At 47.6% G+C, this 17,951-nt stretch overlaps 1 protein-coding gene across 5 annotated transcripts in view; it reads right to left on the minus strand.

The window, feature by feature from the left end:
- The window catches only part of PKD1 (polycystin 1, transient receptor potential channel interacting), a 140,922-nt gene extending 125,464 nt beyond the window's left edge, over window positions 1-15,458 (minus strand). For 3 of the 5 annotated variants that reach the window (XM_075011128.1, XM_075011127.1, XM_075011124.1), the window contains exon 1: window positions 14,943-15,454. In XM_075011128.1, coding sequence (XP_074867229.1) covers window positions 14,943-15,172 — 230 coding nt within the window. In that variant the 5' untranslated portion in view covers window positions 15,173-15,454. Of the gene's footprint in view, window positions 1-14,942 lie in introns of all 5 variants that reach the window. The other 2 variants (XR_012647803.1, XM_075011130.1) reach the window with 1 other exon arrangement.
- Between the last annotated feature and the right edge of the window lie 2,493 nt (window positions 15,459-17,951).

Below are 17,951 nucleotides of genomic sequence, written 5' to 3' on the forward strand. Positions count from 1 at the left end.
CCTTACAGAGAAAGGTGCAACACAAGCCAGTGACTGGAAACTGAATCCAGACAAACGGAGAAGAGGGAAGAAAAGTGGGAGTTTTTTAATGGTGCAAATAATCAGCCTTACCAAGGGGCAGGGTGGATTCCCCATTGCTGGCAATTTTCAAATCAAGACTGGTGGTTTTCCTAAGAGGTCTGTTCTAGGAATTATTTTGAGGTAATTCACTGGTCTGTGTTATGCAGGAGGTCAGGTGAGAGGATCTTAATGGTCTCTGCTGGTCGTGGAAGCTATGAATTCCCATGCGTCCTGGCTTGAGCACACTCTCTTAGCTCTGATCCCTCTTTAAAAGCTTGCCCTTCTGCTGAAGCTCTCCAGCCCTGTGCGTGGCTTGACATAGCAGAGTAAGAATGACATTCACCACATGCAGCCAGAGCTAGGCACCAGTCAAAACCTGTCTTGAGGATGTAAATGGAGCATAGGACCCTGGACACAGGAGTGTCTTTGCCCAATACATGTCATGGAGGGGCTGCCATGTTGGTCTGCATCTGCAAAAACAACAGGGAGGTCCCACGGCACCTTAAAGACTATGACAGATTCATTTAGGCATAAGCTTTCCTGGGTGTAAACCATCTTACAAAGTGGTTTTCACCCACAAAAGCTTATTCCCAAGTAAATCTGTTCGTCTTCAAGATGCCCCAGGCCTCCTCGTCAGTTTTGCCCTAGATGCAGCACTTCAGAAGCTGTGCCGGGGAAGGATGTACACTTGTAGACTGACACGGCACAGTACAGTTCAGACAGAAGAGGGTTACTGATTGGGGGGGACTGAAGGCATACAACAGGGTGGAAACGGTCTGAGACCCCCTGAGAACTGGAGAGTGGAAGGCCTGCACAATTCCAGGTGTTAATCCACCCCCCAGGAGTGGATCTGGCTGGCTCCCCTTCAGTCTGGGACTGTAGGGTCTCTACTTGGTGTAGCTTTTATTGTTCACGATTGTGGGATTAGTCCTGCGGCCCCTTAGAGCCGGAAGGGGAATATTTCCCACCCACAGTGTTCCCTTCTGTGAGCCCTGAGGGTGCCCCAGCCCTAGCCCCAGCCCCAGTGGCAGCCATGTGCTCAGAACTTGGAGGCTGAGGCCTGTGGTGGTGATGATGATTATCCTTCCATGGACTTGGCTGGCACCAGCTCGAGAGCACGGCTCAGACGGCTGGAAAACAGAAAGGCAGCCTCCCTCTGCATGTGAAAACCATTAGGCAACAGCACAGAAGCAACGCATGAGGCAAACCCTGAGAACGTTCCCCTATCGGCCAGGAGTTCTGGAGGAACAATCCGCACCTGTCCTTGCTGCCTGAGGCAGTGGGGAGGAGCATAGAGACCCCAGCTTTGTGTGTCAGGCACAGGTGGCCATTTTCAAAGAAAATGGGAGGGTGGGTGAGCGGAGCCAGGCACGTCTCCCGGTTGAGCTCAGAGAGAGAAGTGTGATTCAACTCTGAAAATAACAACCGAAGTTTAGCAGAGGAGAAGGGGGAGACGCAGGGGCCAAAGGGCTACATAACATCCTCCCTCCACCACGTCATAGCCCATCTGCTGGCCTTGAGCTCCTCAATCCAGCAATGCACTGTCAGTGTTCGGCATTGGAGATGGGAATGGGAACGGGAACATCTGTTTTAGTTAAGTCAGGCTGGGAAAGGCTAAAGGCAACGCCACCCCGAACGCCACCGTCCAGCTACACAACAGGCAGATGAATGGAGAAGCAAAAAATAGCCACTTAAATGTTCCTCCAAGTGCCATGAGCCTCCCAGATATAAATAAAAGGAACAATTGCTGGCTTCAGCTACTAGTGGGACCAATATGTTCACATCACTATGATAACTCCTAGTGCATTGCCCTGGAGCTAGCAGTCCTGGGTTCACAGCACAGCACTATATAGAAAGATAATGGGCATTTAATTAAAAGACTGCCTGAAGAGATCCCAGAGCCATTAGCAGTTATCTCTGAGAACTTGGGGAGGATGGGAAGAGATACCTGAGGACTGGGCAAATAAAGCGCCAATGTCTAAAAAGTGGACTAAGAACAACCCAGGAAATTAGCGTAAGCAGCTTAATTTCAGTACTCAGAAAGAAAGGGGAGCATATAATCAGTGTTTCTAGGCCCTCAGACTGCAAAAAGGAACAGTCAACCTGGATTTGTCGAGACTAACCTAATAGCCTTCTTTGGCCAAGGCCAAAACTTGTGAGTGGGGGGGAAAGGGAAATTGTAGCAGCAGATACATGAACACTTGGCTTTAGTAAAGCTTTTGAAACTGTCTCACATGACCATCTCATAAACAAACTTGGGAAATACAGCCTAGAGAGGGCTACTACAAAGCAAGTGCACAACTGGCTAGAAAATCATTCTTCAAGTATTTATCGGTGGTTCACAGTTGAGCCAGAAGGGCATATTAAGTGAGGTCCTGCAGGATGCTGTCTTGGGTCTAGTTCTATTCAGGCTTTTAAAATGATGTGCCTTGCATGTTGATTAGTAACTGAGAGAAAGCTGTGCTAGTCTGTATACTATCAAAACAAAAAAGCAGTAAAGTAGCACTTTAGAGACTAACAAAATAATTTGTTAGGTGATGAGCTTTCATGGGTCTGTCCCATGAAAGCTCACCTAATAAATTATTTTGTTAGTCTTTAAAGTGCTACTTTACTGCCTTGTTGTTTTTAAATGATGTGGATAATGGCACATAAGGTATATAGTTTGTGGATGATACCCAGTTGCATGTGCCTTGGAGGAGAGGATTAAAATTCAGAATCATCTTCACAAACTGGAGAAACAATCTGAATTAAACAGAATGACTTTTTACAAAGGACAAATTCAGAGTACTGCAGGCACTGGGGTCAGTAAATTGCATGACTACTAAGTGGGAAATGGCTGCTTTGGACCGAGCACTGCAGAAAAGGATCTGGCGGTTGTAGTGCATCACAAACGAAATGTGTGTCAAAAATGCAATACCTTTGCAAAAAAGCGATCATCGTTCTGGAATGTAAGTGCTGTAAGCACGACACGAGACAGAATTCTTCCACTCCACTCAGCCCTGATAAGGCCTCAGCTGGAGTACTCTGTCCAGTTCTGGCTCTACATTTCAGGGAAGCCTTGGACAAACCAGAGAAAGTCCCGAGGAAAGCAGCAAAAATGACAGAAGGTCTAGAGAATGTGACCTCTGAGGAAAGACTGAAAATATTGGACTTATTTATAGGCTGCAGAAGAGCAGACAGAGAATACTTGACAAGTTTTCAAGTACATAAAAGGCTGTTATAAGAAAGAGGATGAGAAACAGTTCTCATTAACCTCTGACGTTGGGACAAGAAATAACATTTAAGTCACCTTAGGAGAGATTTAGGTTAGACATCAAGAGAAACTTGCTACCTGTGAGCACTGGGACTAATTACCTAGGGAGATTATAGAATCTCTGTCATGGAAGGTTTTTAAAAACAGGTTAGACAAACACCTGTCCAGAGTGATATGGTTAATACTTAGTTCTGCCTCAGTGTCTGGGTCTGGACTAGATGATTTTGCAGTGTGCCCATCACCTTGATACAACCCAGGTCCACTTGCAGCTCAAGTGAGAACTGTATTGCTACATCCAGGTATACTCCAGAAGGGGCCTATAATCAAATGCTTTTTAACAACCTGCTTTTAAACTCCACACAGTATAGAGTCTGAAATTCACTTCACTCCCTTCCTAAGGTGTGGCTTTTTAATAAAGAAATTATCTGCACAATATTAAAATTCAGCTCAGACATTCCCAGGCTTCTAGGGTTGCTCCTCTGAAACTGCTCTTCAGAGATCCAGTCCCAACTCTGGGAAGCTATGAGCTGTTTGCCTCACCAGAATCTACTTAACGGATTCCTAACAGGATCCACATCTGCTAACCAGGATGGGTGTTTCAGGAAAACAGTGACTGCTGGATCTAGATCCCAAATAATTTAACAAACAACCACAGGTGCTTCTGCATCGTGTAGAGCAGAAAATGCGGCACGCTGTCCGAAACAGCAGAGGAAGAAGGTGCAATTCACTGCCAACAGAATTTGCTATAAATGATGCTGTTAGCATCTCGAGGGTCTGCAAGCCCCTCACCCTTCCAATGAAGACCCTGAGCAACATGAGATCAGACCAGTCTGGCTTCTGCAGGAATAGGGAGAACGAGGGATTGCACTGCATGAGGAGAGAGCTGGGCAGCAGCTCCCCAGACTGGCACAGAAGGAGATGTTGCAAGTCTGGGGAGAATTTCATTAGTGATTCTTGCACAGAGTCCATTTTCCAGATTCCTGGCTTTACCCTGTGCTGCCAACTCCTCACTAGGAATCTCAGCTTCAAGACAGAAACCAGTCAGTCTTGTGCCTTAAATAGGACTATATTCCAGAAAAGATTACATGATTGGGCCAAACTCTGTCTACTGACTTCAGCAGGTGAGGGTAGACCCCCAGCCTCTATGTCTTAGTTCTCTCTGTGCATATAATTCTTGTTTTCCCACAACACTGCTGCAAAGACACAAATCCGAGCCAGTGAGAGTCTAGTCGCACAGGCAGAGGTGATTGAGTGTCTCTGCACGAACACTTTGAAATTATCCCAATTCTGATATGCGAAACCTGCAGACTCCTACCAGGGAAAGCGATTGGTTCCCATTATAGCATGTACCCTCAATAGAAAAATGCTACTCACACGCTAGCCTAGAACATGTGTAGTTTTCTGTCCCAGTTGCCTAATAGTAACTGGAATGTAACCAGGCAAGGAATGGTGACTTGAACGCAATTTGATATGGGTAAGACAGTTATGAGTTCCTGGCACAGGGTTTTGAAGCTTCTTTCATCATGGGGTTTGTGTGTGTGTGTATGTGTTATTTTTTCTGAATGGTCTTAGCTTGCAGAAATCTGGTCAGCAGATTGTGTTAGGTTTGTTGCCAAAGTCAGCCAGTCTGGTCTCTCCTGTCCCGTGATGAACACACACTGTCTTGCTTTTCTTAGGCTACTAAGCCTGTTAGTTGCACATGTTGTTCCTATCCTGAATTCCATATTGTGAAGCCAGATGGTCTCTGCCCTTCCCATTTTGGTAAACTTTAACTGTCCCCAACTAACAATTTAAACAAAGGCAACTCCTGTGATGCCTTCCAGCTTGAGGGATCCCGAAGCTATTTACAAGTTACCTTCCCAATCCTGCCACAGGCTCCACCCACAGGGGCCTTGGCTCCCTATAGAGTCCATATCTTCTGCTCCACCTCGAAGGAGATTGCTGCTGTTTTATTAGCACGCACAAGAGCTATACTGAAATTCAGCACAGAGTGAAGAATATGGTACCCAGTTAAAAAGCAAGGGGGGATTTCAGGGCGGCAGCCTGCAACTGTCTCTGCTCTTACAAAAATCCCCATGGCCCCTTTCAGGGCATACATAGAGAAGAGCTGTGGAGTGGACTCACTCTGCCCCAGATTGTACTGGTACAAACCCAGGGCACTGTAGTACCAGGCTGGGCACTGGCTCAGAAGAGTGACAGCTAATAAATTAAAACCATTTTGTGCCATATAGGGGATATTCCTGCTTCTCATGCTCTCTGAGTACTGACCAGGTCTGCAGCTACTTAGCTTCTGAGGTATTCTGAGACCACAATGAGTGGTTGTGTCTTTTCTGATAACTTTGTAATGGACCGGCTAATGGGTACATTTCTTGCCCATCAGACTATCCAGAAAATAGTCTCGGAGGGGCAGCCATGTTAGTTTGTCGCTTCACCAAAAACAAGCAGTCCTGGAGCACCTTAAAGATTGGCCATTTTATTTATTAGGTAATGAGCTTTCCTGGGTAAGACCCACTTCTTCAGAGAAATAAAACTCTTATATTTTAAAACAGAGTTCAACATTTTCTAGAGTAAAAACAAGCAGTCCTGTCGCACCTTAAAGACTACCCATTGCATGTCTCTGAAAATTAACATAAAAACAAAGCTAATCTGGAATTTATCAATATCTTAGGCTGAGTCTACATTAAAAATTAGATGGGCATTCAGCAGCCACCAGGGTTCCCTCTAACATTTCCATCTGGGGCAGAATAGATGTTCTTATGTGCCTCAGGAATGCGCGGATGCGCTTCACCCACAGAAACACATGCTGTCAGCTGTGGATAGCTCTGAGCACTCTGCTAATCAGGTGGGCGGCACCTGACTCTCTCCTGGGCTGCTGCCAAACACTCAGCTTACAGGGCATGCTGGCAGCCATGGGAATTGTTGCTATTGCGTGTCCCCTCTATTCTCCTTGCATTGGCGGTGTGGGATCTCACCCAGGGAGCTTATACCACCCACACAGTCAGTGTGGCCCATTGTGGGATGGCTTCTGAAAGCCAGTAACAGCTGATGTAAACAATGTGATGAAGCACTGGAATGAGTTACCGAGACAGGTGGTGGAATCTCCATCCCTCAAGGTTTTTAAGTCTCGGCTTGATATAGTCCTGGCTGGGATGATTTAGCTGGAGTTGACCCTGCTTTGGGCAGGGGGCTGGACTACATGACCTCCTGAGGTCCCTTCCAGCCCTAGAATTCTATGATTCTATGTTGCGTCTATGTGGGCGCTGCATTGACCTAACTACACCTACATTGACTCTACAGTGTTCAGGGAAATGGACTTATTAATTTGGCATAGCAGGCTGATTTGGTCAATGGGACCGAGATCTTAGTGTGGGCACTTCTACTGTTAGATCAACGTAAGCTGCACTGCATCAACCGAACTGCGTAGTGTAGGCCATCTGCCTCCCCATGTAGATGGTGGTAGGTCGATGGAAGAATTCTTCCATCAGTCCAGCCACTGAGTCTCAGAGATGACTTCTCTACAGAAATGGGAAAACCTCTCCCCGTGGCATAGACAGCATCTCCACCGGAGCAGTGCAGTGCCCCAGCGGTTGCTAGGCCACTGTAGCGTTTCAAGCAAATGCAAGCCCTCGTTAAAAAGAGCCCTTTAATAGGACACCCGAACTAGCCTTCTCCTGAACGTGAACGGGATTTATGAAAATAAGGATCTAAAAATTCAAAAGACCAGCCACCAAAGGGGAATGTGACGTGCTCTATACAAGCAAGGGGAGGAAGCACTGGGGGAGTCAACAGAACTCAAGAACAACAAGAGGTCTTGTGGCACCTTATAGACTAACAGATATTTTGGAGCATAAACTTTCGTGGGCAAAGACCCGCTTCGTCAGATGGTCCATGCTCCAAAATATCTGTTAGTCTATATGGTGCCACAAGACCTCTTGTTGTTCTCGAAGCTACAGACTAACATGGCTACCCCTCTGATAATAGAGCTCAGGTTGATGTGGCCTTCAGGTCTGTGATGATGTCAGGAAGAAGTCCATAGACAAGTGATGAGGAGGCGGGGCAGGGATGAAGCAGTGTTAGTAAGGGTAATATAGGCTGAACCTCTCAAGTCTGGAATTTTCTTGTCTGGCAACATCCGTAATCTGGCATGATTTTAGTTAGCCAGATGACCACTTATCATGGGCGTGGCCAAGTTTCCCATGGTCCCGCAAAGTTTGTTTACAATCACCAGTCCTGTATCTCAGTGTTCTGTGCTGTCGTTTAGCTGTAATTTACCCCTAAATGTCTTCTAGGAGCCCAGTAAGCAGTGGAAGTGTTGGTAATGTGCTAGACAACATTGACCTCTCCTGGTCTGGCAAATTCTCTCGTCCAGCACCAGTCAGGTCCCGAGAGTGCAGGATTAGAGAGGTTCAACCTGCACATCCATAAGGAAGAATAGGAACTGGAGAAGTGGAAGAGGGACAACACAGAAATGTAAAATAGAAACCCCTGTGGGGAACATAATTCATAATAAGATCAAACAAGGATTTTCATTCAACTATAACCAGGGAGCAAAGCCTTAACAGGTGACTTTTCAAAAATCACTTGATGAAAATGTAGGATAAAAACTGCAAAGATTTCCCCAGTGTGAAAGCAGAATGAAAGCAGCTGACCAAACTTGCCTTGCCTTACTCACAGGAGCAGACTACAAATTGCCTGAACAGCACTTCAGGATTGGGCCTATATGCTCACATCAAAATGTAAAAGCAAGGAATTGCTGCATGAAAGGGCCAGTGGAATAAACCACACCATCAGTCTAAAATGAAGGAAGGGATATGAAGAAAACAAATTTCAGAAGGAAGGAGAAAATACAGTTTAATGACAAAGCAAAACACTTTCTGAGCACCACTTGAATTTCAGGATAACCCAGTCACATAAAACCTTCCTTCACCTTCACCCTACAAAGTTACCTTATCCCCATTATCCCACCCAATACAACACAGGAAAGAATGATTAAACAGTCAAGAATTCATTTAGCACAATCGTTTTAAAACAGTGAACAGCTAGCAAGCCTCACACCTTATAGCCTAGTGGTTTGAGCAGCAGCCTGCTAAACAGAGGGTTGTAAGCTCAATCCTTGAGGGAGCCACCTAGAGAACTGTGGGGGGAAATCTGGCTGGGATGGTGAACAGGCCCTGCTGAGATGGGAGAGGACTGGACTTGATGACCTTTCAAGGTCCCTAGGCTTATTTTAAGTGTTAAAATTCTGTTTCCTGACTCATAAATATACGGGAGCAAAACAGCATCAAATACTTCCAAAGCCTCTTCTGGTAAGTACTTAAGGCCCAGGCCAACATCACTGAATTGCAGCACAACTGGGTCCCTAGTGAGCTCTGTATTCATTCCACTGAGTTGGTGTGTCTAGCTGTGGTCTCTTAGTTTGTCTCCTTAAATTATTGCCCTTGTTCACATTTGGTTGCACTGAATTACTAAGTGCAACTTCTTATAGGGTTGGGCTGGAGTCGAGGAGGCGAGAAACTTCGCTGTCGCTCCAATTTCTACATGGCAGCTTGGCAAATTCTCTAAGTGAATACACAGAAACCACTCTAACGCCATCTCTGCCTGAGAGAGTTTTCCCCAAACAGTAGGTTGTTGTTACTGAAATGTGCTATGCCAGCAGCAGACAAAAAGCCAAAGTTAGACTTCAGAATAAAGAGCCAATGAACACGTAAGATGTGGGGGTAATTTATCTGCAACATTTGGAAGGAGCATAGCAAACTCTGTAGTGCACTGGAGGACTTTGCCTTAAAAAAAACACCTCACTAGTGATATCTCGGCTCACTGCTGTCAATAATGCCCTCCATACCCCCTAACTTGTTCAATGTATTCACTGTGATTTGTGTTTTCCTTATGTACCTCATGCATTTTTGTTCTCTCAACAGCCTGAGTTCATTTTGCTTGTAATTAATTTCATCCCCCCACCTCCGCTTGTACTTTCCTTTTTTAAAATTAAAAAAAAGTCCTTCTTTTGAGGACAAATGGAAAACCAGACTCTGCAGTTGAGGTAGATGATTTCTTGGAGTCATATTCAGGTGTTTCAGGACTGAACTAGGGACGCTTTGCTTTTGTGGACTGGTTGCTTTTGTACAGAGAGCATTTTACTACTGCTGCTTTGCCTTTACTGGATTTCATTTTTCATTATCAGTCAAAAATAACTTGAATCTTGGACTGGGATTTCTTATGTTTATATGCTGAAATAGAAATAAATTCTATTAATGGCTGGGAGACCTACAGAAAATTACCAAGTCTTGCAAATTATTGAATTAGGGAAAATATATACGTATGCTCCTGCATCTTAAAATAAATTTATACTGACAGAGTTTGCTTAGAATATTTATTAGGCAAAATAAAAATAGGGTTTGCAGTCACATCCACCTACAATAACTAATATGTAGTAATACAGGTCCCAGTACTGCAAAAATTTGACATACGGCGGTAATGCTACTCATCTAAGCAGTCTCACTGCGGCTGATGGGACTACTGAAATGTGTGTATCTGCAGGTTTGGGTCCACAATTTGTAAAAGCAGTGAGATAACCTGACAGTTGTCTGACAGTGATATCATTCTGATAGTGGTATCACCCACTCATCCACTAGTGTTATGGCTCCTTCAAGCACAAGCAAATCAGTTTCTACTGAACATATTTAGCCTTGAGAAATGTTGAAGGCTCTTATAAAGAGGGCTGTGACCAATTGTTCCCCATGTTCACGAAGGCACACACACCCCAATGGAAGGGAGAGAAAAAGAAGCAACTGCCCTGGGTCCTGGAGCTCCCAGCCATTGCTGCCACCATAACAAAGCCAGTTTCTCCCCACCTCGTCTGGGACCCAACAACTCTGTCGGCTCCCCTGTATTCACTGAAGGCAGGACAAGAAGCAATGGGTTTCATCTGCAGCAAGGGAGATTTAGGTTCGCTCTCAGGGAAAACTTTCTAACTGTAAGGATAGTGCAACACAGAAATAGGCTTCTGCTGGAATGTGTGGAATTCCTATCATGGGAGGTTTTTAAGATTTGACACTTGTCAGGGACAATCTAGGTTGTTTGGTGCTTCCTCAGCACAGAGGGTTGGACCAGCTGATCTTTCGTGCTCCCTTCCAGAGAGATGTTTCTATGATTCTGTGAACACGATTCTAATCCCTGTGTTTAAAAAAAGAAAAAGTCACTCAGACACTTAAAGGTGACAGAAGTAGTAAATGGTCACAGAGCAAAGAAAACAAGTCTCTGATCTCAACTGAAATCTAAATCAGGATTATTGGTCTTGCCAAAATGATCTAATATCCCAAATGACAAGTCAGCATAAATGTACAACCAACGGGAGTAAACCATTTGACGGTATTATCAGATTGCCTCTCACTCCGGGTGGGAATAAAAAAACTGCCAGTATTGCCATTTGAAAACTCTTGCATTTAAATTACCTTTTTACATCAAAGATGGTCTGCACTATCGCCTGCCCTCTTAGGTTTGTTCGACATTTTGTATTAGACGTCCTCAATTTATTTGCCTTGTAGGGTGACTAATATTGATTTGATGTTGCTATTAAATGGAATGGGAGACTGCTTTCGTCTAGGTATGCAGACTGTGTTTCTGACAGTGCTTGTTTCTTTGGATGTGGCATTTCTTCTGGTACTCATGGTAACCGTTGGCAATTTTGAATAAGACAGATGCCATGTCTGTTATGCCGGCCACCAGAGGTTTTCTTCATGAGCATTCCTATTCTGGGTGCAGAATCTACCATGGCACCCACGTAAGCACACAGACTTCAGTGGGGACTGTTAATATGGGTGTAGCTGCTAAATGGAGAACTTCATCAGAAAGGTTATATAATGCCTTCTGGGCTCGTAGTTGCTGAACAATATTGCTTTCATAAAGATTGATGGAGTTGCATTTTGCATGCAAAAATTATTTATACAACTTTACTGATTACAGAATATCAAAGCAAGGCATTACATGAGAATAGGCAGCGGAATGTTAAAAGCCAACTGCCTTATCTGTCAATATTCAATAAAGGCAAAACTTCATGATTAGATTGTAGAGTTTCCTGCTATCTTATGGGATGTAAAGATGCGGGGCCAAATGCACCCCAGGAGTAAATCAACTCTTGGCGAACTTAACATACAGTTATGACTCCCACAAGTACATGTTCACACTTTCTCCCTCTTAGAAGGTCAAATGGGGTAGCAATCTTTCTACACCGTATCTTTCTGTATACCTATTCAAATTCTCCAGTGCATTCCCAAAGGAGGGGCACAACTTCACTGCAGGTTATGCCAAGAGACAAAGTATTTGCAACACATACTTTGATCCCCACCCTGAGCCTTTGCTATGCATCCTGAATTATCTGTAACCTGCCAAAGGTCCCGCTGCACATTCACCTACAGCTAAAATTTGTGAATGCAAAAGATTACTCTTTTTGTGAACCTTTGGCATTAACAGGACTGTAAACAATTCGACATACATTAAAGCAGCAAAAATTCTGCTACTAATAAGATTACCCTGAAGTTTCAATGTGCTTGCTCCAGAAGACTGTTTGACACACTTGGAGCGTTTAAATTAAATGACATTCAATAGCTTTTTTTATTTTATATAAATAATATATATGATCCCTCTTAATTCATTTATTGTATAGAAAAAAACAGATAGAGTGGGAGAAGGAGTGAGCACCCATCCTAATTGATGGGAGTGTTTTTACAACTCTAAACAACAATCAACTGTCTTACATACTCACAAAATTAGTAATACCCATAAAGCAGCCACAACAACCCCCACTCACTCTAGAAAGTTTGAACGTGAAGTTCCACTGACACTTGCAATCCTGGTTGCTGTTTTTCAGAAGGCTTTTAAAGACTCTTATGACAAGAGGTCAATTTCTACACTGCTTGTTTTGTCCAAAGCAAAATTAAATTTGCAGAACCTCAGTCACAACCGTGTACCTGCCTATTGTACAGGTCAAGCAAGCAGAACACAGAAAATGAATTTTGCCCAGTTGAGGGATTTCTGCAAAATTCACTTTTTACTTTATTCTAGCAAATAAACTGAAACCTAGAAAATAGACAACTCAAAGAACATGTTTTTACATTCTAGGGCCAAAGCATATTTCCTCAACTTAAATCTCCCACTAAAAGAAGCACTTAATACTCTAGTGTTGTGCTATTAAAATACTTAAACACATGCACCTCCACTTCTGCATAAAAAGCTGTCGTTCTTTTCTCTGAATGTACTTTAATTCTGTCCCCTGGATCCACATTATAAAGTTTGCAATGACATTTTTAATTAATTTCTTAAATTAAAGTACAAAAAGGTGAATGACTTACAGACTGTATAGTTTCCAAATAACACAAGCTTCACAGGATAGCTAGTAGAACTATGCAAAAACAGTGGCCATTTACAACTTCATAGATTTAAAAATCAGTGATAAGCAGCACTACCACTAAAGCTGTTATTTAGGTTATTGCAATATCAGTAGGGTGCGGATAAACCAAAACTTTCTTACTGCACAGGACACTATCATTTAGGTGTCTGCTTCCTTTTCAACAAAAACTCTGAGGGTTTTGTACCTCAGAGAACAGAAACGTTATCCCCCAAAGTTTTATCTGCGTTAGGTAACTACTGACTTGAACTCACCTGTTAAAAGAAAAAAATAACAATTCCCACAGCCCCTCTCAGCCTGTTTAAAAGACCCGAAGAACAGTTTTATTTAACTGACCAAGCGGCTCTAGGAATCACCCTAATTCTTTTCTAATAAATTTGACTCATTCATTAACGTAATTGAATCAAAAGCCAGACACAAACATACTAATCACCTTGCTTTGCTGCTATTTCTCTTAGAAGTTTGGATCAAATGCTTGAACTGTTTTTGGGTCTACAATGCGAGAACTATTGTCACCAGTTTCATCTGCAGATGGGGCCCTGCTTCTGTAATTTGCACAGGGGTTCTGGTTCTCGAAAACCACCGTACAACACGTCTCAGCCCCGGCCTAGAGCAACCAGCAATGGCCTATTATTTTCCTCTAACACCTGAAAAGCTTGGCATAACCCTGACACTGTTATTCAGAGTGCTGGTAGAAGCCTGTGCTTCTGAGCTTGCAAAAGATTCGCAACTTCTGTGCATCACTTAAAATGCAGAAAGTTGAGCATGTGCAGGAGTCTTTGCAGTCAAAAGACAGTTGCCTGATTCTGCGAACACTTATGAATGCGAGTGACTTCATACATGTTTGCCCTGGTTGTGGGTGTCACCACCAAAGTAAAACACATGATACAGGGGCTCCTCGATATATGTTGAGGATAGTGACCATAAAGTCGTGACTTGGAGAGAAATGACATATAACGAGGAATTTTCCCCCTTAAGAAGTAACGTAAGCAGAAGGGGTAGGGACAGTAAGAGCGTAAATTTTGCCTAGGAGACCATTTAAACCCTAATGTACCACTCACTGCCTGTACCAGACGTTTCAATCATTTTAAGCATCATTTAAAGAAATGATCCCTAACCCAAAAATACATTTTGATCCTCTGTGCAGTATGAGACCGAGGAGAACCGCACGGGATGCTGGGAGGATAACACTCATTTTCCATTTTCTAAACGACATAACCACTTAAGTGCAAGGAATTCTGACATCCTGTTCCTCAGTTTCCATGGTGTCAGTGCAAAACAACTTCTATGGGAGCAACTTAAAGGGCCTCCTAGATCACCAAATCCAGTGTGACATTATTCACAGCCAGCAGCCCTCTTGCCACAGAATTAACATCATTCACAGGCGCTGTCCGACAGAAGCCAGGCTGTGAAGTTACACGCAGGCTGGGCCGCCTTCATTTGCAGTTGTTTCCTTCTGAACCCTCCACCAAGCCACTGCCCTTCTGAGTTAAATCACATCCTTCCGGCTGGACAATGCTGCAGGCATTGGCATTCACATTCGCCCAGGCTCTAGTACTCAACAATCCTCCCTCCAGTGGGGTTACCAAATCTCAGCCCTCACAGAGAGGGCGCTCCTAGGAGGGAGCGTCTCTGTGTCCCTACCAGAGGGGTAGCTGAGTTAGTCTGTATCTTCACAAACAACAAGAAGTCCTGGGGCACCTTAGAGACTAACAGGTATTTTGGAGCGTGAGCTTTCGTGGGCAAAGACCCGCTTGGAGCCCACGAAAGCTCACGCTCCAAAATACCTGTTAGTCTCTAAGGTGCCCCAGGACGACTTGCTGTTTCTGTGCCAGTAGCTACCTCCTCACCTTGCATTGAGGTACTAGACAGACCATGGCTAGAGCGTATCGACCATGTAAATGCTACCAGGTGGGTTGGCAGATCCGGAGCCGCCCCTTCCCGGCGTGGGGCTCCCTCCTAGCGGGTCCCCCCCGCCCCGCTTGGCCGCCAGTAATCAGAGGGGGGCCCGAGTGAGTCCTTCTCCCCTTAGTGGTCACCCCCGCCGACCCCCCGCAGGTGCGCGGTGCCCTCCCCCGCGCCCGGCCAGGGGGCGCCCGCGCGTCTGCAGCCCGACGTGCCCGGCCAGAGCAGGGGAGCGGCGCTTCCAGCCCCCCGGCGCCAGGCGGGGGCGAGCTCGGCTCCGGCTCCCGCCCCCGCCCCCGCCCCCGCCCCGCGCGGACTTACAGAGCGGTGGCCGCGGGCGGGAGGCCGATCCCGGGGCGCTGCTCCAGGCCCCGCGCGGAGCAGTTCACCCGGCAGGAGCCCGCGGGGCGGCCGCCGGTGCAGGCGCAGCTGGGGCCGCAGGGCGGGCAGCTCTGGGCCAGCCCGCCGCAGAGCAGGCAGCAGAGCAGGCACCAGCCCGGGAGGGCGCCATGTTTGCGCTGTGATCCAGTGTGTCCGCGTCCCAACGGCATCGCTCACTGCGGGCAGCGCATGGCCCCGGCCCGGCCCGGCCCGGCCCGCACCGCCCGGGCCGCGCCGCTCAGCACCGGCCGGCCCGCTGCATGGCCCCGCCGGGGCTCCGCGGCCGCGTGGCAGCGCGCTCCTGCTGCCGGGGCTCGGGCTGCGCCGCCGCCTCCTTCCTGCCCGCCGCCGCGCTCGGCCTGGGACTGCGGCGCTGGGGCTCCTCCTCCGCCCGCCGCCCGGCCCGGCCCGGCCCCTCGCCTCGCCTCGCTGACAGCTGCAGCCCAGCGCCCCGCTGCTCCGGCCGCGCTCGGCCCGGGGCCCGCCGCCAGCTCCCCTGCCCGCCCCTCCCCGCCCTGCGCTCCGCCTTCCCTCCCTCCCTCCCTCCGGCCGCGCCCGGGGAGAGCCCCGACGCGCTGCCCGCCCGTGCGCCCCCTCCTCTGGGCGCTGCCACGAAGGGGGCCCGCAGGCCTGGACTCCCCAGCGCCTTGGGGTCTCGAGCAGGGTGGCTCCCCCGGCGCTGGGGAGGCCGCAGCGGGGGAATTGCTCCAGTTCTGCGCCCCCGGGTGTGGCTGCGTCCGAGCGGGTCCAGCAGGAGGCAACACAAACGATGAAGGGGCTGGAGCGCAAGAGCCCTGAGCAGCGGCTGGGGGATTTGGGCTCGTTCAGTTTGCAGCAGGGGAGAGCGGAGGGGCGCTTCGAGAGCCGCCCTCCGCGCCCCGAACGGGGCTCTCACAGGGACGGAGAGAGGCTGTTCGCCGCCGTGGCAGACGGCAGAAGCGGGAGCGATGGGCTGAAGTTACGGACGGGGAGGTGGAGGTCGGATATTAGGAAAAACTGCTTCCCCAGGCGGGGGGGAGCGCTGGAGCGCGCTGCCTGCGGAGGTGGTGGAATCTCCATCCCTGGAGGTTTTTAAGTCCCGGCTTGATATAGTCCTGGCTGGGATGATTAGTGGGGGTTGGTCCTGCTTTGGGCAGGGGCTGCACTGGATGACCTCCTGAGGTCCCTGCCAGCCCTAGGATTCTACGATTCTGTTCTATGATCTGACCTGTCCTTGGACCAGCCACTGGCAAGAGCCAGCGGCCTAGGAGACTTCCCCAAGCACTGGCTGTTATCCCTTTTTCCTGCTGTAGGATAGGGCCAGGGCTGTCCACAAGCCCCATACTTACACTTTTACCCCACATGTGCCACAGGCCGCACCCCTCAACCTTGGGCCCCGGGGGCTCCACGGTGAACAGGTGGACACGCTGACTTGGAGATGATGGACAGCTCCCTCCTGGGGCTGCTGGCCATTCTGAAGACCACCTACAGTCCTCTCAGGCAAAACTCCCCCTGGCTTCACTGGGGGGCTGGGGCTGCGTGAGTCACAGCTCTGCAACTCATGAGGCGCGGCAGACGACTTCTGGAGGCGGGTCGCAGGCACTGCATGGAAGTGGTGACATTCCCGTGCTCAACACACGTTGTGGGAAATGCCGATGACAAAAGCACCCCGAGGTTGGAATGTGGCTTACACTTTGCCTCTCGTGACCGCAGCAGGCAGGAACAGTGGGACTTGCTGGCCCATGGATTAACAATGAAAGAGGCTTCTCAGCTCCAGGTCACTGGTTTGCATTCAGCCACCTCAGTGGGAACTGAACCCTGCCAGTGTCTGATGGGTGTTCAGTGGGGTGTGGGACTCACTCCAGTTCCTGGTGGTGCTTAGACTCTCTGTTAACCACCCCCCCCCCACACCATCCTGCAACATATAGCATTAATTACCCCTAGAAAGGCAATTGATGCCAAGCCAAAGAAACTAAGTTAATATCATATCCCTAAAGAGCATCTTGCCTGAAAAAGGATTGAAGCACCTATTTTGTAGTGCTCCAGGGATGTCAGAACCAGTCCAATTCAAAGTCAGTTTTCCTGGGGAGAAAAATACCCTAGATCACAATCCTCCTAGTGCCTCATATCTATGATGTGGTTTTAGATCCTAAATCTTTGTACGGTGGCAAATGAAGAACTTGTCCCAAGTATCATAGTCCAGCAGACTCCAAAAAACCCTGTGTAACCCAGAGAAGGACGCTAGCTCTTCGTGTTCCATGCAGAGCATTCCCTCTGGAAACTGGAATAACAAATGTGTTTGTGGTAGTCTCTGGGAGAGGTTTGTACGTGGCAGTAGGTCACAAACTGGGGAAGCCGGCCTGAGCCAGGGAAAGAAAGAGAAGACTCAAAATGACGCCCATCTGATTACCAGAGCGCCCGCAGCTAGGTTTTGCTTCTCCCAGTGGCGTGCATTCCTACATGCCTCGGTGCACATAAAAAATTATTCAGCACATGGGTGGCCAAGGTTAGAAGGAGCACTGGGCCTCCAGAGGTTGGAGGTGCAGCAGTCTCATGAACTTAAAGGCTGGAGACGACCACTGTGATCATCCACTCTGACCTCTTGCCCCCTTTGCAGGTCACACAATCTCATCCATGGGCTCCTGCCATAGGCCCATAACCTCTGGCTGAGTTACTGAAGTCCTCAAATCTCATTTTAAAAATGTTAAGTGAAGAAGAAGCCACCATTTACAGTAGTTCAAACCAGCAAGTGATCTATGCCCCATAGGGAGAGGAAGGCAACCTCCCCCTCTTTCTCTCCCTCTCTCTCTCTCTTCCAGTCTGACCTGGGGGCAAAATTCCTTCTCAACCCCAACTGGCAGGATCCTGGGCATGCTGGCCTGTAAGCCAGACACCTGGAGCAGAATTCTGCAAGAGCTCAGAGCCCTCCCCATCTCGTGCCCATTTTCCAGCTGTTGGGGATATTTATTT

The sequence above is a fragment of the Carettochelys insculpta genome, chromosome 16, assembly GCF_033958435.1.
Source record: "Carettochelys insculpta isolate YL-2023 chromosome 16, ASM3395843v1, whole genome shotgun sequence".
NCBI lineage: Eukaryota > Metazoa > Chordata > Testudines > Carettochelyidae > Carettochelys > Carettochelys insculpta.